This window comes from Rhinatrema bivittatum, chromosome 1 (assembly GCF_901001135.1).
Source record: "Rhinatrema bivittatum chromosome 1, aRhiBiv1.1, whole genome shotgun sequence".
NCBI classification, from domain to species: Eukaryota; Metazoa; Chordata; class Amphibia; order Gymnophiona; family Rhinatrematidae; genus Rhinatrema; species Rhinatrema bivittatum.
This window is the reverse complement of record NC_042615.1, coordinates 136,337,383-136,360,085: the sequence shown is the minus strand read 5'-3', so window position 1 is coordinate 136,360,085 and position 22,703 is coordinate 136,337,383. Positions and strand designations below refer to the sequence as shown.

The window sequence follows — 22,703 nt, the reverse complement described above, 5'->3', positions numbered from 1 at the left end:
TGTGATGCTAGGAGGTTGAAGCAGGGAAGTTCCTACAGCAGTCAAAGGTTGTTACCATTTGACAAATTTCAGTTCTTTTGTTCAGCCAAAAGAGGTGGTAAGGAAGGACTCTTAGGAGAAGCAAATACTTCATAAAATTCCCAATGAGGGTTGGAGATTCAAGAGAGAGGCTGCTGCCTGTCAGTTTTATTAGAATGGTGCCAAATTACATCAGATCAGTGGGTGTTGGAAATAATTCAGAAGGGTTGCGCTCTGGAATTTTTCCAACCCATTTCAGATGCATTTATGGTTTCTCCTTGTAACTCAGTCAAAAGAGGGAGGCGATAAGAGACATTTGAGCACCTTTTTTACTTGATGGCAGTGGTTCTAGTACTGAGATCTCATTAGGGTCAGGGTCCGTATTCCACTTTGTGATTTCCAAGAAAGAAGGCTCCTTTTTGTCTGTTCTGGATTTGAAGAGTCTACAGATTTCTCAATTTCTCATTTCCAAATGAAGACTTTTAAAGTCAATTATAATGGGAATGAGAAAAGGAGAGTTTCTACCTCTTTAGAACTGACAGTGGCCTACTTACACATTCTGATAAGAGGAGACCATCAATGGTATCTCCGTGTTTGTGGTATTAGGTCATTTTTAGTTTTTGGCTTTCTCCTTTGGTCTAGCAATATCTCCAAAGGCCTTTTGGAAGGAAATAGTGGTAGTGGTTGCAACATTGTGAAAGCGCAAGGGCTTTTGGTACATCTTTATCTCGACAATTGGGCTCATAAGAGAAAAGTCAGAACAGGAGTGTATGTGGGCCACTGAAAGAGTAGTGCAGTTTTTGCAGGACTTAAAACGAGTGGTGAAATTGTCCAGTAACAATCTAGTCCCATCACAGGAAATAGAATACTTGGGAGCTTCATTTGAAACGAGGATAGTTCAAATTTTTTTGACATGCCAATGGATTCAGAAGCTGCAATGTTCAGTTCTGTCATTGCTCTCATCCAGGAGTTCGACAGTATGAAGGTTACCTGCAACTTTGGGATCCATAGTGGAAGCTTTGGACCTAGTTTTCTGGGTGAGGACACACCTGAGGTCCCTTCAGAGTTGTGTTGTCCATAGTCTTAAACTTATTCTCTAAAGTTTCCAGTGCTGGTCTGGATCAGAGCCAGTTTGAATTGGTAGCTAAATTCCAGGAACTTGGAGAGAAGAGTGGAATTGGATCCTCTGGTTTGGATTAAGATGACAACAAATACCAGTCTATCAGACGGGGAAGGGGGTGCACTGTCTAGGTCAGATTACTCAAGTTCTGTGATCAGAGGAAAAGGTGAGATGGTTCATTAATTGAATCATTCTGGTTTCCAAACAATTAGCTTTCTTGCAGTTTGTGTCACTGCTCAGGGTCAAGCAGTCAGGATAATGATGGATAATGCTACAGCACTGGCAAATGTGAATCATCAGTGAGGTATGAAGAGTCTTCAGGTGTTGGAGGAGATGGATGTATTTCTTCAGTGGGTAGAGAAGAATCTGAATTGTCTGTCTCACACATAGCAAGAATGGAAAATGCAAAAGTGCAGAAGTTATTCAATTGGAGAGAGAGAGAGGAGTATCAGGGCTGGATGCTCCTTGAATCAGACTTGGCTGACAAAGGAGGTTCTTTGTGTGTTTCTTCCATGGCCTCTGATGGGAAGCAGTCTCAGAAGAATTTCTGGCCATAAGGGATTAGTGATTCCAGTAGCCCCAGATTGGCTGAGACGTTCCTGGTATACGGACCTAGCCAGATTGTTGCATGAAAATCCATTGCAGCTGGACCAGGGAAAGGACCACCTCTCTCTGTGTCCTGTTCATTACATAGATCTTGATCAATTTTGTCTTAATGACCTGACAAGACATCTTGTCTGATATAAAAACTATATTCTCATGAAGTGGTAAATAAGCTGTTGAAGGTGAGAAAGTCCTCAACCTTCTTAGCATGTGAGTTTGGAAGGATTTTGAGCAGTGGTGCTGTAATAAACATATTGTTCCAAGGAAGGCCTCCTTACCTTGTATTCTAGAATTCCTACAGGAAATCTTTATGAAGGGGCTGGCGCTTAATTCCTTGAAGGTGCAAGTAGTAGCTATTGCATGTTACAGAAAGCATGTGTTGGGAAAGCCTTTGTCATCTTAACCAGATATTTCCCATTTCTTGAAGGGTGTTAAACACATTAGGCCTCTAGTAAGGGACCAGTTCCCTCTTGGGACCTGAACTTGGTTTTGTCTTAGTGGATTCCTAATTTGAACCTTGTAAGAGAATTTTCCTGAAGCTGCTTATCTTGAAAGGGGTTTTTCTAATGGCTTATTTGTTTGGCAGAAGAACTTCTTGCAGAGAACCTTTTTTTTTTTTCTTCATTTCAAAGGGATATGGTCAAGGTTGCTTCCTTTCTTCTGAAGGTGGTATCTGTTTTCATCTAAACCAGTCAATCCGTTTACCCTAGTTTCATTGACATTCTGGAGAATGAGGGTACAAAATATCTTTGAATGTTTGGAGAGCTCTGTTAGGGTATTTCTGGAAATCAGGTCATTTGTTTATTATGATTAGTGATGCAAAAAAGATGAAGCAGCAAAAAAAGCTTTGATAAGCATTGGATTGAGCAGGCGATTATGGCAGCTTATATTGATAAAGGTGAGACTTTACCAAAGTAGATCAAAGCATATTCTACAAGAGCTCATGCTGCTTATTGGGCAGAGCTCAGATTGGTATCTCTGTCAAAATATAGAATGTAAAGCAGCAACATGGTCTTCCTTAAATCCCTTTTTGAAGCATTACCGCTTGGTTGTGAGGGCCAGGGAGGAGGCCCCGTTAACTTTGTAGGTGTTACAAGCAGGTTTTGGAATATCCCACCTGGGTCAGGATACCTCATTTTTCTGGACTGATCTGACTGGATGAAGAGAGAGGAGAAGTTTGTTCTTCGCTAATAACTTCTTTTCTTTGAGTCCAATCAGTCCAGTTCAGTGCCCTCCCTTTGGTTTTTCTACCAAACTGTCCTCTTTCAGGCTTTGATTGCCCAGATTGCCTCCTACCAGCTGTATTTGACCCAATACACTTTTGTAACCTCTTGAAGCAGGTTCAAGAGCTGGCCGAACACCTCCCCCCAACAGCATCAGGAAGCTTTCCTAACAGTTGCCCAGCAAGGCTTGGAGTGTGGCAAACACGAGGTGCATTCCACCTTTGATGTGTTTGATACAGCGGCTAGGGTGGTGGCGGTGGGCAATGGGGCCTGTAGAATGGAATGGCTCCAAGCATTGGACCTCCGGCTGGAAGTCCAGGATAAGCTCGCCCTGTATGGGAGAGAACCTGTTTGGGGAAAAGGTGCGAGATGCTGTGGCTCAATTGAAAGATCATGAGACCCTCCAGCATCCCTCTACCGGTACCTCAGACCCTTCGCCCTCCGCCAGGCAGTTCTCACACCAAAGCGGCAAGATGTCTTTTTATCGCCAGAGGAAATACTATCTTCTGGCTTGCATGCTCCACTGTGAATGGGTTTCAGGGGTTGCTCTAAACAGCAGCGGACCCCCAGAACTCAGCCGACTCCCCAGCAAGGCCCCACTATGGGGTTTTGACTAGCCCCGAGGGAGCATAAGCCCCATGACCGTATCTTTGACATTAGAACCCCCAGTCGGGGTTGGCTGCAGTCCTTTCAGGACCAATGACCTCAGATCACCTTGGACCAGTGGGTCCTATCCAATATCCGTCTGGTATTAATTAAACTTTCAGCGCATCCCCGCGGACTCTCCCCCTTGGTCGTCATGGGGTTAGATCCGCATCAGGAAGTCTTTTGGACAGAGTTATCTGCCCTTGTAATAGTGAGAGTGGTGGAACCCGTCCCGTTACATCAGGAGGGACTAGGATTCTACTCCAAATATTTCCTGATTCCAAAGAAAACAGGGATCCTACGCCCCATCTTAGATTTGAGAACAAATATATGTGAAGAGAGAAGTTCAAGATGGCCTTGCTGGGCACCCTGATTACCGTCCTGCAAAGAGGGGACTGGTTTTGCTCCCTAGACAGGAAGGCCAGCTTTGGGTGCCTTTGCCTGCAATTGGGGCAAGGGCCTTCTGTATGCATATCCTTCACTTCCACTGGTGTCGAAGACTCTCCTGAAGCTCCACCAGGATGGGGGGACCATGATTCTCATCGCCCCTCCATCCCCCACCCCGGTGGTCAAGACTGATTTGGTTCCCGAATCTTCAGGATCTCTCTGTCAAGCAACCAGTCGGGACCTGATCATGCAGGGCTGAGGTAGGCTGTGCTGTCCCAACCTCCAGACGCTGTCTCTGATGGCCTGGATGTTGAAAGGCTAGTTCTGCGGCCCCCTTGACTTTTCTGATGTGTCGCGGGTCCTGATAGCTTCTCGAAAGCCTTCCACCAGGAAGTCATACACTCTGAAGTAGAAGAGGTTTCCTCTATGGTATGTCATGGCATCGATCCATTCTTCTGTCCCACTTCGTAAGTGCTAGACTATTTGTTATCTTTCTGAAGCTGGTCTGAAGATCAACTTGGTCTGAGAACATCTCAGTGTTTGAAGCATTACCGCTTGGTTGTGAGGGCCAGGGAGGAGGCCCCGTTAACTTTGTAGGTGTTACAAGCAGGTTTTGGAATATCCCACCTGGGTCAGGATACCTCATTTTTCTGGACTGATCTGACTGGATGAAGAGAGAGGAGAAGTTTGTTCTTCGCTAATAACTTCTTTTCTTTGAGTCCAATCAGTCCAGTTCAGTGCCCTCCCTTTGGTTTTTCTACCAAACTGTCCTCTTTCAGGCTTTGATTGCCCAGATTGCCTCCTACCAGCTGTATTTGACCCAATACACTTTTGTAACCTCTTGAAGCAGGTTCAAGAGCTGGCCGAACACCTCCCCCCAACAGCATCAGGAAGCTTTCCTAACAGTTGCCCAGCAAGGCTTGGAGTGTGGCAAACACGAGGTGCATTCCACCTTTGATGTGTTTGATACAGCGGCTAGGGTGGTGGCGGTGGGCAATGGGGCCTGTAGAATGGAATGGCTCCAAGCATTGGACCTCCGGCTGGAAGTCCAGGATAAGCTCGCCCTGTATGGGAGAGAACCTGTTTGGGGAAAAGGTGCGAGATGCTGTGGCTCAATTGAAAGATCATGAGACCCTCCAGCATCCCTCTACCGGTACCTCAGACCCTTCGCCCTCCGCCAGGCAGTTCTCACACCAAAGCGGCAAGATGTCTTTTTATCGCCAGAGGAAATACTATCTTCTGGCTTGCATGCTCCACTGTGAATGGGTTTCAGGGGTTGCTCTAAACAGCAGCGGACCCCCAGAACTCAGCCGACTCCCCAGCAAGGCCCCACTATGGGGTTTTGACTAGCCCCGAGGGAGCATAAGCCCCATGACCGTATCTTTGACATTAGAACCCCCAGTCGGGGTTGGCTGCAGTCCTTTCAGGACCAATGACCTCAGATCACCTTGGACCAGTGGGTCCTATCCAATATCCGTCTGGTATTAATTAAACTTTCAGCGCATCCCCGCGGACTCTCCCCCTTGGTCGTCATGGGGTTAGATCCGCATCAGGAAGTCTTTTGGACAGAGTTATCTGCCCTTGTAATAGTGAGAGTGGTGGAACCCGTCCCGTTACATCAGGAGGGACTAGGATTCTACTCCAAATATTTCCTGATTCCAAAGAAAACAGGGATCCTACGCCCCATCTTAGATTTGAGAACAAATATATGTGAAGAGAGAAGTTCAAGATGGCCTTGCTGGGCACCCTGATTACCGTCCTGCAAAGAGGGGACTGGTTTTGCTCCCTAGACAGGAAGGCCAGCTTTGGGTGCCTTTGCCTGCAATTGGGGCAAGGGCCTTCTGTATGCATATCCTTCACTTCCACTGGTGTCGAAGACTCTCCTGAAGCTCCACCAGGATGGGGGGACCATGATTCTCATCGCCCCTCCATCCCCCACCCCGGTGGTCAAGACTGATTTGGTTCCCGAATCTTCAGGATCTCTCTGTCAAGCAACCAGTCGGGACCTGATCATGCAGGGCTGAGGTAGGCTGTGCTGTCCCAACCTCCAGACGCTGTCTCTGATGGCCTGGATGTTGAAAGGCTAGTTCTGCGGCCCCCTTGACTTTTCTGATGTGTCGCGGGTCCTGATAGCTTCTCGAAAGCCTTCCACCAGGAAGTCATACACTCTGAAGTAGAAGAGGTTTCCTCTATGGTATGTCATGGCATCGATCCATTCTTCTGTCCCACTTCGTAAGTGCTAGACTATTTGTTATCTTTCTGAAGCTGGTCTGAAGATCAACTTGGTCTGAGAACATCTCAGTGCTACTGGGGCCTACCACCACTTAGTTGATGGTTTGCAGGTCTCCATACAACCTGTAGTGAGCCCGTTCATGCGAGGTCTGCTTCAGCTGAAGCCTCCCCTGCAACCTCCTGTTGTGTCCTGAGATCTCAACATGGTGCTGGCTCGTCAAATGTGAGATCCTTTCGAGCCGCTGTGCTCCTTTGATCTGAAGTACCTGACGTGGAAGGTTATCTTGGTTGCAATTACTTTGGTGCGCAGAGTCAGTAAACTTCAGGCTTTGTGACATATCCGCCTTACACGAAATTCTATCACGACACGGTGGTTCTGTGCACTCACCCTAAGTTTTCTGCCTACAATGGTGACTGATTTTCATCTCAACCAGTCCATTATTCTGCCTATATTTTTTCCCAGGCCACATTTTCACAAAGCGAACGGGCTCTGCACAGCTTGGACTGCAAAAGGGCCTTAGCGTTCTATCTTGAGTGGACAGCAAGCCAAAGAAAGACCCCACAACTCTTCATTTCATTTGATAAAAATAGATTGGGAGTTGCAGACACCAAGCACACATTGTCCAACTGACTGGTGGATTATATTTCCTTCCTTGACTTGGAGGCCACGTCAAGGCTTATTCCATCAGGTACATGGTGGCATCGGTAGCCCACTTGCGAGTGGTCGCTGTGGCCGAGATCTGCAAGGCTGCGAAGTGGAGTTCTCTCCACACATTTGCTGCCTGTTACTGTTTGGATAGAGATGGCCGTAGTGACAGCAGCTTTGGTCAGGCTGTCCTGCGGAACCTCTTTAAGTAAAAACACCCAACTCTTCCTGCCTAGGGCTCTTTTTCGGGTCAGGCTGTCTCCCTCTTTTCTACAGCACTACAGTTCTGCCCATTGGCACCAGGTTTGGTGTTTGCGAATTAACTAGAGTTCAGGAGCAGCCTGTAGCTTGGTATTAGCCTATTTATTTAACATTTTTCTATACCGATCTTCAAGGTTGAATACCATATCAGGTCGGTTTACATCGAACGGGGGGAAGATAACTATAACATAAGGAACAACTTTTTATAATCAGAGGAAGCAAAAGTTACATGTGTGTGAGGCCTATCATCCTGCTTGTCCTAGGAGAAAGCAGAGTTGCTTACCTCTAACAGATGTTCTCCTAGGACAGCAGGATGTTAGTTCTCAGGAAACCTGCCCACTACCACATTGAGTTGGGTTTCTCCTTTGTTTATTTTATTTTTTCGTAAGGCTATGTTACAAGACTGAAGGGGGACCCCATGTGGATAGTGGCATGCTGAGCATGCCCAGTGTGCCAGTCAAAGTTCTAGAAACTTTGACACATTTTTCCTTGCCGGGCTCCATCTGATGATGTCACCCATGTGTAAGGACTAACATACTGCTGTCCTGTTACAGGTAAGAAACTCTGCTTTCCCATATAATGATCAGCTAGATAAGTCTCCTCCTAAGTCCAGATTGTCCTCCAGTAAAGGAATAGCATACATATGTCAGCATCTCGATATGATTGATATGTGGAGGACACTTCATCCATGTGAGAAGTTCACACGTATATCACTGGCTCACAACACTTGCTCTCATTGATTATTTGCTAACTAGGCGAGAAGATTTTTCAAGGGTTCTCAAATTGGCCTGCTGGCAGTTTCTGACGGTCAAAATTCCCATGATTCTGGAATTCCTGCAGAACGGCTTACAGAAGGGGTTGTCTCTCAACTTCATCAAGGTGCAGGTGGCCGCGTTGGCCTGCTACAGAGCCAAGGTGGGGGGCAGCAGCCTAGCCTCTCACCCGGACGTCTCCCACTTCCTGAAAGGGGTCATACAGATCCGACCACCCCTAAAGTGGCCGGTACCTTTATGGAATCTCAATCTAGTCCTAGACTTCCTAGCAGGAGCCTCCTTTAGACCCACCCACAGTCTGTCCCTCCGACTACTAATATTGAGGACTGCATTCCTAGTGGCAGTCTGTTCGGCCCATCACATCTCCGAGCTTCAAGCACTGTCCTGTCGAGAACCCTTCCTTAGGTTCACCCTGGGATCCATACAGCTACGCATAGTCCCCTCTGGATCAAAGAAGTTATCAAGGCAGCCTACGTAGAGGCAGGCAAGCCTCCACCTCTACAAGTCAAGGCCCATTCCACTAGAGCCCAGGCAGGTTTCCTGGGCGGAAACCAAGATGCTGTCACCCGCCGAGATCTGTCGGGCGGCGACGTGGTCCTCCATTCATACCTTCTCTAGGTTCTACCGCCTGGATGTTCAGGCTCGGGAGGACACAGCATTCGCATGGGCAGTACTAAGTGGGCCACGGGCAGCCACCCACCCAGTTCGGGAGTAGCTTTTGTACATCCCATTGGTCTGGAGTCCATCTGCTACATGCTAGGAAATGGAGAAATTACTTACCTGATAATTTCGTTTTCCTTAGTGTAGACAGATGGACTCAGCATCCTACTCATGGCTGCCGACAATCACGGAAACCTCGGGTGACAATTCCCTGAGAGCAAGACAAAAACTGGTAAGCCAAGCTTCCCTTTAATTAGGACACCCATACCTACCGGGTGTCTGCGTTTCTTGGTTGAGTGCACTGGCGGTCTCAGCTATAGCCACATCAACCAGTTCAAGTTAATCAAGTTGTTCAGTCACATATATATCCACAATTGCTTTTCGAAGAGAATACTGAAGAGCAGAGCTTCCGGCAGGGGTATATGTACTAGGGCTGACGTCAGATTGAAATCTGATCTGTCTCCAACTGCTATCAGGAGCATACTATACCCATTGGTCCACCCAATCTTTTGGACTTTTAGAAATGGTTTTTCATACAAGTCGGTATTATCACTATAATTTAGACATGCAACCATAGTAATCAATCTCCTAGAGATTTTTACAGCGCACTTTATAAATTCACTAAAAAACTAAAAAAGGTCGGAGGTGGAAAGTTTATGATTAAACCAGTTTAAAGGCATCACAATCCAGTAATGCCTGAAAAATTTATGAAACATTCCACTTCTCCCTTTAAACATTGTTGCTGATAAACTTTGTTATTATAAGTTACACATAGTATTATAGGAGAGTTGTTTTCCCTAAGTATTGAATATATTATTGAGTAAAAAAAACATACGGACTCTTCATATTAGAGTTTGGAATATTATTAAAAAAACATTGGCATGTACTGGCCCTACACAAAGAATTTGCGGAAATCCCCATGTTTGCCATTTCTAGAGGGAGAAATATTTGAGATATGCTAGTACATGCGCAACTAACACACGATAGTCCCACAGAGACCATCGTAGGTCATCAAACATGTGGACACTGTAGCTGGTGTCCTCAATCTATAGTAGGTAGAGAATGGTTGGATCCAGTTACGCATTATAAAGTTTGGCTCAAGAACAACACCGACTGTAATTCCAACAATGTAATATATGTGATCGTTTGTCCCTGTCCCAAACTGTACATTGGCCGTACTACACGCCCTGTTCGGGCTCGATTGAGTGAACACAAATCATGGTATACCACCGCCAAAATGACGGCCCCTATGGTACAGCATTTAACATCAGCATTGCATGAAATATGGGAACTTAAATGGACAGTACTCGAACAAGTGTCAACCCCTTTGCGGGGGGTGTGATTTGAGCGCTCGACTGAATCATAGGGAATTATTTTGGATCTACACTCAAGTCCTCTAATCCTAGGGGTATGAATGACTAATTAAATTTGTCTTCAATCCTCTGATAAATTTTTTGATGACCAGACAATTGACAGCTATCCCGGGCTTTGGTTTTTGAAAAACACGTTATCAGTCCCAGTATCTTTTTTTCAACTAGGTCCGACATTCAGGTTAAATGCACAACGTCAAAGCTGGCAGGTCTCCATCAAGTCCGGGACACGTTCAGCACGCACAAGTAGGAGGGGCTCCACAATCTTATAGGTTAGATCTGCGAACATAGCATTTCCCAATAGGAGGACAACAAACACAATTTGGATTGGTCCTTACTAGCATATAATGGACTGTATAAAAAGAGATTTTCAGCGGCCTAGGTTCAGTCGACATCTGGACCGGACATCGGTGAAGGCACCTAATTGAGGGAGCAGAAATTTGAAATATCTGGTAGGAGAATGCGTTAAGGAAGGAAAGTGGCTAAAAACGGAGATGTCGCCACATAAATTCAAGTGAAGTAATTTTTAATTTTTGTTTTCAACAGCGGGTTAGACATCATCCGCCGGAACATCCCCTGAGGAAGGACGTGTATCGTCCGAAACATGTACATGTCGGGATATTTTTAGTTTGGGAGGTGTGATATACAATCAAGAAAGAGGAGGTTCTCTATAGAAAGAGTGTTATTTGTAACTCACAAGATCACACCTAACAGAGTATGAGTGATGGTGGCACAGTATTTCAAAACATCAAGGAATACCATCTATCAGTCTCTTCAGGAGATACCCTCCGGATGTCATCATACAATTTTGAATATTGAAAAGATTGGTTAACCAAAGTTTTTTAAAAAGCACATATTTACATATATACATAAAAAAACGGAGGAGGTTGGTAGGTTTATGATTATAATATGCTGGTAAAAGGCAGGGTTGCCTACACGGTTATATGAAACCTTTCCAACCCCTCATAAAAAATGTTTTTCAACATTTGAAAAGGTGATTTCCACTTGGCGTGTAGGTTTATTAAATAATATTAAATAATAAACAAGTGTTTCATAAGTAACAACAACTTGGTACAATAGCGATATGGAGTTTCACAGTGAGTGAACAGTTTGGTTCCCCTTTCGATTAATTTATATTAAAACATAGCCAGTTAAATAGTAAACTGAACATGGTGAGAAAAAAGGTTTATTGCCCTGCTGGCCAGATCCCCTATCGTGCTAACCAACTTACCTCTGGTAAAGTTCTGAAGCCCCCCCCAACATTGCAGAACTATTGGCCTTAGGGGCTTCCCCTCCCTCAATTTTTAATTTCAGTGGTCTGTGGTCTCCTTCTGAAAGCCCACCCTCCCATCTCCAAGCCAAACAGGAAACTTGTGGGGTGTGGGGAGGTTTGAGGTACTGTGGCTGAGATGTTGGATTTGTAGGCCAACCCTCTTTTTTTTTTTTTTTTTGGGGTTTTTTTGTGCATTGTTAATCTGTAAACCGGAGTGAAGGGAGCTAGCTGTACTTCGGTATATTTATCTATTTATTTATTTATTTTTAGTTTTTATAAACCGACGTTCCTGTATAAAATACATATCACACGGTGTACAGTGAAATAAAACTGTCGCCACGTGGGCGGCTTACATTATAACAAATAACATTTTAAATAACATTATAAATACATTTAACATTTTAACAGATAACATAAAGATTAGAGGAGATTAGAGGAGATTACAGTAAACAATCGGGTTGATTAAGATTCAATGATGAGCTCTTCAAGAACTTATGGACAACAAGTGGGTCTGGTCAAAGGCTAAACTGATATAGTATTAGCTCATCCTGCTCTTAGTTCTCCGGGAAAGCTTGTGTGAAGAACCAAGTCTTTAGTTTCTTTTTGAATGTATTATGGCAGGATTCAAGGTGAAGGTCTGGAGGGAGTGAATTCCAGAGTGTGGGGCCCGCTGTGGATATTGCGCATTTCCTTAGTGAGGTTTTTGCCGGCTGGGTGATTAGCAGGTTCTTGTATGCGCTTCTGGTTGGTTTCTTGGAAGTGTGTAGTTGGAGTTGGTAAGTTAAGTTGAGAGGCGCGATGTTGTGAAGGGCTTTGTGTATCATCATAATGGTTTTAAAGTGAATCCTGTATTTAATCTGTAGCCAATGGAGCTGCTGAAGGATGGGGGTGATATGTTCCCTTTTTTTGGTGTTTGAGAGAATTCTGGCCGTGGCGTTCATTACCATCTGGAGTGGTTTGGTGGTGCAGGCGGGAAGGCCCAGAAGGAGAGAATTGCAGTAGTCCAGTTTTGGGAGTATGATGGCCTGTAGGACCAGGCGGAAGTCTCTGTAGTTTAGTAGTGGTTTTAGTTTCTTTAGTGTCTGCAATTTAAAGAAGCATTCTTTCGTGGTGTTATTTACGAACTTGTTGAGGTTGAAACTGTTGTCCAGCAGTACACCCAGGTCTCTTACTTGTGGGGCGGAAGAAGTGACTGGACCTTGGCTAGCCGTTGGAGCGATGGATGGAGAGTGATTTTCAGGAGCTATGAGTAGGATTTCTGTTTTGTTCGTGTTTAGTACCAGGTTGAGGCTGGCGAGTAGGTTATTGATTGCTGTGAGGCATTTATTCCAGTATGCCATAGTTATGTGTAGAGATTCAGCTATAGGAATGAGTATTTGAATGTCATCCGCATAAAGGAAATGTGTTAGCTTGAGATTGGTAAGTAGGTGACAGAGTGGGAGAAGATAGATATTGAAAAGTGTGGGTGACAGTGAGGATCCTTGCGGTACTCCCATCTTGGATTCTATGGGGTGAGACTCTTTGTTGTTCACTTTGACCTTGTAGAACCTGTTATCTAGAAATGATTTGAACCATTTGAACGCTGATCCTGTAATGCCTATATCTGAAAGACGCTGAAGTAGGCATGTGTGGCTCACTGTATCAAACGCTGCGGATAGATCCAGTAGAGCGAGGAGGCAGGGTTGACCTTTTTCCAGATTGAATATAATGGTGTCTGATAGTGAAGCTAGAAGGGATTCGGTGTTCCGGGTTTTACGGAAACCGAATTGGTTTGTGGTGAGGATGTTGTTATCATCGAGGAATTCTGAAAGTTGTCTATTTACAATTTTCTCCATAATTTTGGCGATCATTGGTAGGTTTGCTATAGGTCTGAAGTTGGCTGGGTCAGTAGTGGGAAGGTTAGGTTTTTTGAGGAGAGGCTTGAGCATTGCCAGTTTGAGTTGATTAGGGACATGGCCTTCAGTGAGGGAGCAGTTGATGATGTCTGCCACTGGTTTGGCAATGATGTTGGGGATGGAGCTCAGCAGATTGGAGGGGATGTGATCCAAAGGATGGGATGAAGGCTATAAATAAATAAATAAATAAATAAATAAAAGCTTTAAATAAATAAAATAAAAATTAGCCAAACAGTGGAGGTGTGGGTGGGAATAATTAAACCACAGATTTGTCCAGCTAAGTCCAAACAAAACATCCTTCTGAATATTTACCTTGTGGAAATTTATACTGCTTTTCCCTTTTATAGAAATTATTTTGTCTAGGTGAAGCAGGTATCTACTTAATTGATAGTCATAACTATAAAATCTGAAATAATTCTATATCTAATAGTGACTAATTTTAGGATTGTTTGTAAAATATTGCTCACTTTTCAAAGAATTGTAACTTTATATGCAGTCAGTGAGTAGTTGTGTGAATTTAGTTTTTTTGTTTCCATCTCAGAATGAAATTAAAAGGCAATTCAATGAGATACAGGACATGGAAAGAACAATATCAGAATTAAAGACTGTAAGTACTAAATTCTTAAAATAATGAATTGAACTAGGATATAGTTGTTCCTTGAACATATGTTTGTCATTGCTGAGAGCTTTTCAGTTAGAACCCTTTCATTATGATATAGAATTCATCTTTTATTCAAAATTTTTATCAAGTTAAACAATATACAGAACAATTGTAGCATTACAAATGTAACCATATATAAAAATCACAGAGGAATAGACTCATCTTATGGAGCACAAGACAGGAAAAGAAAAAATGACTGGTAACTTTAATATTGCCATTGAATCCCGTATCATCTGGAACTTGTTTTATTTTGGAAGGTTTCTCAAAAACAAGAGTTTCATATCTATAAGTAAGACATACAATATTTTACTGCATATTAAAATCAATTTTTGAAACATCTTTCCAGTTGCTCAGAATCACATGTATAGTAATAAATATGCCCAATACCTTTGTTTTTAATTTCCCTAATGACTGTTGAAGTCCCAATGATTTCCATAATTAAAACAAATTAAATATTCAGACTTTCCAAGACACTTGCAGTCCTGTCCTATACCGTCTTCCAAAACTGTTGCATGCAAGGGTGATTAAAAAGCATGTGTGGTACAATGTGTTCAACATTTGTCATTTTTTTCTACCCTTTGCATTAGCTGATATGAACAGAGTTTAAATTGCTTAATGAACAGCAAAATATAATGACGTGGTCAAAGAAACAAATAGAGATTTGCATAGATTTATGCCAGAGCAATTCCCAATTATTCTGCTCCATTTTCTGTGATTTCTCTAATGCTTTCTATATGTGTACCTTCTGATACCTATAGTTGCAAAGACCTAAATCCTTTTTTGCTGAGAGTTTCTAGTCCTCCGGAATTTGTCCTTCAGGAGATCAATCAGATTGGAAATTTTTCCAGCCTTAATATTGCAGAATGAAAAATCTCCTGTCACAGTAATTGCTCATTCCAACCTCTACCTCTACCTCTTACCCTTACAGCTTATATGTTGAGAGCAAAGTAATGTGACTTTTTGATCTCTCTGACTCAGATGCTTCTAGGAAGGAATCCATTAGTAGGTCTTATGATTTGTAAATGGAGGTGGTTTGCAGTCTGGTGTGATGGCAAAGCCCCCCTTTCAGCTTCAAAATGTTTTGTAGACTCCTACATACTTCTCTTTCATGTTTGTGTGCCATATCATATGAACTTCAGAATCATTCATAATGCATACAACTTAATATTAAACAATGCTTATTGATCTAAAAGGAATACATAGGGAGGGCATTTTCCAAAGCTATTCAAAAATAGCTGCCACCTTCCATTCCAGCTGCAATGGGGAAAAGGAAGCAAATGCAAAAAAAATTCCATATTGGCAACTAGGTGTGATCTGGCAGAAAATCAGCACTGGTACTTGAAGACCTGCAATCTAATTTTCAAAGGGAAATTGCCTGTGGAGTTTTCTTTTGAAAACTGGAGTTGGCAGGGGAAAGCCGGTACTTTAATACATGTGTAATTTGCACATGCTATGAAGCAGATGCAAAGTATATGCATGAAATTTGTGCACGGGGTTTTCAAAATTAAATCCTTGCATATACTTTCACTCCCCCTAACCTAGTCCAGCTCCTTTTTTTCCTTGCAGGTAAAAATCTGCATGCTGTTCATACTACAGGTTCTTTTACCCTCAATGGGGAGTAGCAGTTTTCAAAGGGCCTTTTTCCATTAGTAAACAGGCCTACATACGGTTTAAAAACTACTCTCCCTGAAAATTGACAACCCCCCCTCCTTTTTATCCCGTTTTTCCTTTATACTTTATTTTGATTCTTACAAACACACGCAGGAAATGATAGTCAAAAAATAATGTAATTTTAGAAAAAGCAAGAGAGCCTGCTTTTCAAAGGGAAGAAGGCTTATTAGATCTGTTTGTGGATTCCTCTTATCTTTTCTTTTTTTTTTCAATATTTAACACAAGAGGGATACAGTTCAAGAGCACTTGATTTATACAATACTTACATAATTTTCAAACTACAGTTCGAGAATGCTTGATTATACAATAGTTGCAAAACTTTGGGTTAACAAAAAAAAACCTGTTTATAGATGGGATGATAGTTCTTAATAACTGCCTATAATCCTGTTCCTGTGTATATGTTTTGAATTTTACACCATTCACACCAACCATTCATACCCTAAACCACACAACCATTCTTCAGTCATTCTATCATTCAACCAGCTGTGCTCTGATGTCCTCTCCAAATATTATATACTGTCCACCAATCATTCACTTAACAATCAAGGTGGAATCAAGTGGAGAGTACCGTTTTTTAATTTTATACCTAAGATCTTCAAGGTACCAATGCTTAGTATAGCCGCTACCCAATAGTGATTGCCTGAGTACTTCTGGCAATTGAGCTTCAAGTATTCACGGGATACCTTTTTGGCTAGTAAATTTGACATCTAATCTCTCTACTTGCATCCAATCCGCAAGTTTTTGGAACCACATAAGAGGCGTAGGGCCAAGAGGCTTAATCCAATGAAAAAGGATACACGCTTTGGCTAAGCCGGTCACAATAAGTGCATATTTCATGATGGCATTAGTATTGACAGATAACCAATGTGTGGTGCCCAGTAATATAAAGTCACCAGTGAGGGGCGGTTTCTGTTGGATAGAACCCTCTATAACTTGAGAGACTGTATTCCAGAAAGAGAATAAAGAAGGGCAAAATACAAAATTATGTACCAGAGTGCCTCTATGACACTTTAAGCAATTATCTGAAGCAGAAATACACATCTTATGGGCACGTACATTATCTATATATATTTTATATAGTAGCTTAAATTGCATTTCTTGATTTTTGACTTCTACCATTGTGGAAAAGGCATATCCGAAATAACTTTTTTTTTTTTTTTGTGTGATATAGAGTGACCCAGCAATTCCGTCCACAACTTGGCTATTGGTGCACAGAGCTGTTCAGACTCTTTACTAAATCGTAATTTAAACCAGACTGAAATGAGTTTTAATTCTTTTTCACCTTAGTGAACATAGTAATTACAGATTCTGTATCAAAGAGGTTAGGGTTACAGGACAACATTTGCATCAAATAATGTCTCGCTTACAAAAACATATAAAATTGCTTAGATGGGACTTGAAATTGAGATTTCAGTTGATCAAAAGAAATCACTGTTTGTCGGGTTGCACAATATAGATTCTCCAGAGATGTTATACCATTTGTTTCCCAATTTGCAAACTTCTGGTTGTTCAGCCCAGGCAGGAATGCCGGATTGCTGGTCAAGCTCAACAATTTAGTATTAAAGGGATTTACTTTGAACTCATGGCAAAAATATTGCCAAGCCATTCTAACTGGTTTTATTAATATGATTCCTGATGGATGTTGTGACGTCTGTTCTTTGGCCATGCAACACATTAGTGGGTTTCAGGAGATATTAAATCTGGGACTTGGAACTTATATTGTGCATGATACTATTTCCAATAAAATGGCATTTGACATGCCATATTATAAAAGTAAAAATGCAGTAGTTTGTCCCCCATATTTTTTTGACAACATAAGTACTTTATAGCTTAACATTTCTCTCTTTCCCCTCCAAAGAAACTGCATTAACGCTTTACGTAGTTGCAGGAAATCTTGGCGCCTAGTCTAAACTGGGAGCATTTCTAGCTTACAGAGCAATTTTGGCAAGAGGGCCCTCTTGAACAGGGCACTTCTACCAAATAGTGACAGGGGTAGGTCTTTCCATAATATCAGCTGTTCATGAATACTTTCTATTAGAACTGAAATATTCATATCATATAATTGGGATCATGTGGTATTTAAAAGACCCTTTAGACCAATATACGGGAGAAACCCCTTGCCAAGTCTCTTGTAAGGAAGGTGATATGGTAGGGCTTCGGTTCAAGCTAGCGAATTACCCAAATTGCTCAATAAGAATCATTAGAGCCGATATTGCTGTATGTGGATTTCTTAAAATTAGTAGCATGTCATCAGCGAATAGACAAATTTTATACTCTTTCGATCCTAAACAAAATCCTTGAATATCAACAGTGGTTTTTATTTTGATAACCAACATTCCACTGTCAGGATGTATAGCAAGAAGTATAATGGGCAACCTTGTCTTGGGCCACTTTCAAGTGTAAAAGGTTCAGATAGTTCTCCATTTATGTTTATGCAGGCTGCTGGCAGCGTGTACAAAAGTTTAATCCATGTTATAAAAAGTTGCGGAAATCCATATTTCTCTAGTAGCCAGAGCATATAGTCCCATTGGACGTTGCTAGTTTAGACGCCGAAAAAGCGTTTGACAATGAACCCATTGAAGTTTTCTAATTTTCCAGACCAGAGGGCTTCTATTAATTTGCGTATGTTAGTGACTCCATTCTTGTTCTTTACAAAACCAGTCTGATCTGGAGCAATGAGGTCTTTAACTCCTCAGTCTATTGGCTAATATTGAGGCTAGTATTTTTTTCAATTTTTTTTTTATATCATTTTTATTAAGATATTTTCACACATGCATCAGCTGAAGAATATAACAAAACATATAACAGTGTAGTGTTTAAACAAACCCTGCGTATAACAGAATCTGAGCTTCACAACATCCGTGGCTCATTAAGTAGGCAAGCTCCCATCCCCTTCCCTCCCTCCCTCCTACCCCCACCCTATTTGACACCCCCTTAAGTTACTCTGTCTGTACTCGTTAAAATGTGTTTAAAGTATGTTGAAAGTTCTTTTGTATTGTTGACTGAAGCAAGGGATAAACAGCAATTAACTGACAACAAAGAGACAATAGCTTTTCAGTAGCGCCAGAAGATGGACACCTCTTTTCCTATAATAAAATAAGTCACTGTGGGAGCCACTCTGGAACATACTCTTAAAATTCATATAGGAGACAGTGAGAGTGGGGCCTACAGCGCGATGCATGGCCATACTGGATATCCCTGTCCCAGATTTCCAAAACTGATGAGACTGATAAGATGGATTGGGGTGATTAGACTTGGGGAAGGCTTGCTGAGATCTCAGTAGGAAGGCATAGGAGAAAGGGCAGCCAGAGAGTGGGTCAACTCCTTCTTCTTAACAGAATACAATGATGCCGAGATGTCAAAATGTATACTATGGAAGCCCATTTTCCTTTCCCAAATTGAATGGGGGGGGGGGGGGGGTTGGACCAATCCAGCAAGTTAATATAGTTTGTTTGGCAGCAGGGCTGGCTCTCTCTAAAAACAGTTTAGTGCTTTTAGTTAAGAGATGGGGAAGAGATGTAGTGTGCCCAAATAACCAGAAATCTAAATCCAGTGGGAGAGGGATCTGGGCTATATTGGAGGACTTCTGGCAGATGGAGTCCCATAAACTCTGGACCTTTGAGCAAGCCCAAAAACTGTGGAAATAATCGTTTGTAGTCTCTCTACACTTTTCACAAATTGGAGAAGGCAACATTTAAATGTAAAGGCCAACGCATGTGTAATTGCCAAATAAATCTATATTGCAGTTCAAATAATATTGCATTTTTGGAAGTTTTTGGGATTTGGGAGAAATATGTTTGTATATCAGGTAATGTAAGAGATATTTTGGGCCACCAAGACCAGCGAGTAATTACTGTTGTAAGAAATGAAGGGGAGGGTATCTCCAACAAGCGCTTCGCAAAAGAGGCACAAGAGGGTTTTTGATTTTTAATGAAATAAAAGAACATTACTAATTTATCATAATGATCTAGGTTGGGGTTTTCTGTTAGGAAAGAATTGATATAATGGCGAATTTGTAAATATGCAAAAAAAATCAGTACGGGGAAGGTGGAATGACTTTTGTAGATCCAGGAAACTAATTAGAGTATTCAAAGAGGGCAAAAACAACTGTGAAATATACTGAAGACCTTGCCTGTGCCATCGATGGAAAACTCCTAGTGTGGTACCAGGAGGAAAATCCGGGTTTGCACTAATTTCTGTGAGAGCCGTAGTGATGCTTCTGTCCCATTTTTGTACAAAAGGCGGACCATGCCTTGCAACAGGCAGAAAGTATTAAGAATGACGCCAGAAAAGGGAGGTATAGATTTAACTGGGCATTGGACTAGGGCAGAGAGAGCAAACCCAGCTAGCCACATTATTAGTAGATTGGCTACATGCCTCTTTATTTTCCCCTCACAATCATTGATGATATGGAGCATGCAAGCCAAATTGTAATGACTAAGATCTGGACATTTGAGTCCCCCATTGGCTCCCAGGGATTGAAGAATGGTTAAAGGGAGTCTTGCTTTTTTTCCTTGCCACAGGAAGCAGGAGAATTCTTTTTCGACTTCTCAAATGTCTTTCTTCAAGAGGCATATGGGAGCCATTTGTAACAGGTAGAGCCACTTAGGGAGTTCAATCCTTTTTAGAAGATGGATTCTGCCGAATAGCGAAAGCAGGAGGTTTATCCATTTTTGGATATTCTTTTGAAGGGATTGTATAAGTGGGTGGACATTAACCTTGAAGAATTGTGATAAATGTGTTGGGATATGAATTCCAAGGTATTTCATGTTCGAAACTATCCATCTAAATGGGAATGAGCCCAGCCAGGACTATTGGAGTTTACCTGTGATGTCGAGCTTCTGATTTGTCCTGGTTTATTTTTAAACCAGCAAACTTGCCAAATTGGTGTTGAAGTGTGAGGATTTTAGGAAGGGAAAGGGGTGGGGATGTTAAGAAAATGAACACATCATCCGCAAAGGTGGCTACCTTAAAGGAGGTGCTACCCAGTTCGAGCCCTGTAATAGAAGTATCCTCCACGATTTTCCGAAGAAGCGGGTCGATTGAGAGAAGATATAGTAAAGGAGAAAAGGGGCAGCCCTGACACACCCTGTGACCTATGGGGAAGGGATCAGATTTGCCAGCATTGGCTAAAATGTAAGAGGTGGGCTATTGTAAAGTAGGGCTCCATTTTTTAGAAAATTGCCCGAGAACACAAATCGACCAAGGACTGAGAATAAATAAGGCCAGGAAACTCTGTCAAATGCTTTTCTGAATCGAAACTCACGGCCATTGCCAGGAGGCCTGTTTTTACACAATATTGCATGCCGTGATAAGTTTGATAATGTTGGAACCAGCTGATCTGCCCTTGAGGAATCCTACTTGGTGGGGAGAAATAATGGTTGGGGGAATAAGGTTCAGCCTATTTGCTAGTACCTTAGCGAATATTTTAAGATCACAGTTAACTTAAGTTGTGTACATCCTTGTTTTATTGTTAAGCTAAGCCCTCGAGGAATGTCTGTGCCTGGCTGGCTTCCTCAAAAAGGTGCATAGTATTGGCATGCCAGATTTTCAGTTTGGCTGGAAATTGGAGCAAAAATTTGATCTGTTTGGCCACAAGTGCAGAGCAGATTGGAGTAAAGAGTTTGCGGCTTTTTGAGAAAGTCACTGAGTAATCTTGAAAAAGGCGTACCTGAGCTCCCGATGTTGTCTGTAAATTCTCAATATTTCCTTCTTGTGAGCTCCGTTAAGAAATCTGGCAATGGTGGTTCTGGGTGATTCCCAGTCTGTGGGCTCTCTCTATCTGTAAGGCGATGGCAAGCGACTGAATCTCTAGTGCCTCAGGTAGCCAAAACGCTGGCTGAATTAGCCTCTGTGATAGATTCTCGGAGACCAGTGAAATGCAGGTTATTTCGTTGGGATCTGTCCTCCAGGTTGTCCAGCTTTTCCTTGTGTGATTTAATCAGGGTCGCTAGCTGCCTGGCAGAGGTGTTAGTCATCCTCTAAGGTTGATATGCGGCCCTCTAATACTTCCAGGCATGGATGTAATTCTTCCAGCGAATTCTGGACTGTGGATATCTGAGAGGAGAGGTTGTCAAACCTTGCATCCAATGCTGCCACTACTGCTAGCATAACTTTCTCTGAAAGAGCATCCAGGGTGGCCTGCAATGAGGCCAGGTCTATTCTATCCCCTCCGTCTGCAGCGTGCTTTTCTGGAGCAGGCCTCATTTTTCTTTTTCCTTCTTTTCCTCCTTTAAGAGCCATGATTCCGGGCAATTTATGCATATACTTGTCTATTTATATAAGACCTGCAGGTTTTGAAAGGAATCTGGCCGATTTTGCTGGGGATGGCTAAGATATCCGTGGATAAAAGGCGGCTGGTGCTCAGAGCTCAAGAAAGCATATCTTCCTCAGCCCATCACATCATGTGACCTCCTTGAGGCTAGTATTTTAACATACACTAATTAACGAGATGGGGCTGCTATGAGCTTGCCTAAGTTAAGTCGTGGAGACTAACTGCCTTTTTGAACACACATCTGATATAGGTTTTGTAGAGGGCTACCACGTCTTCTCTAAAGAGCTTATAAAATTCAGCTCCATAGCCATCTAGCCCTGGTGCTTTTGCCAAAGATAACCGGCTAATTGTATATGATATTTCCAATGTAGAGATGGGATTAGATAATTTCTGGCACCAAATTTTTGATATTTGAGGTAGTTGTAAGTTCTCAAAAAAATGTTTCGGGCTTTTTCGTCTTTTCCTTTTTTTTTTTGTATAATATGTGTTTGATAGAATTTGAGCATTATTTCAGTGATTTTTGCTTGGGAGGTTTAAGTATTTCCGTTAGAATCTACCATATTTGTAATGAAGTGCTTGGGTTTTATATTTTTAATCAGCCTCGCTAGGAGTTTACCGGCTTTATTTCCCTGTCTAAAAGATTGAGTTTAAATTGAAGAATATGTTGTACTTCTCTTTGATAAAGCAAGTGATTGAGGGTTTTTGTAACCAAAGTTATTTCATCTTGTAGTGGGTTGGCCAAGTTAGAAGTGTTTTTTTGTTTTTTTAAAGCTCTAAGTTGATTTTGCAACAATAGTATCTCATGATCTCTAAGTTTATTTTTATGAGCCATATATGCTATTATCTGCCCTTGCAATACAGCTTTACCAGCGTTCAAGTAGGTATCGCTTCAAATATCTTGAGTGAAACTAAATTGTGCATATTCTTCCCATTTATTTTTTAAGTATGTGACAAACTCTGCATCATGATAAAGCGTAGGGGAAAGCCTCCA

General features: G+C 42.2%; 1 protein-coding gene across 2 annotated transcripts in view; it reads left to right on the top strand.

Moving 5' to 3' along the window:
- CEP135 (centrosomal protein 135) overlaps positions 1–22,703 on the top strand; it is a 435,470-nt gene that overhangs the window by 141,724 nt on the left and 271,043 nt on the right. For both annotated transcript variants that reach the window (XM_029587343.1, XM_029587336.1), the window contains exon 9: positions 13,648–13,713. In XM_029587343.1, coding sequence (XP_029443203.1) covers positions 13,648–13,713 — 66 coding nt within the window. The remainder of the gene's footprint in view (positions 1–13,647; positions 13,714–22,703) is intronic.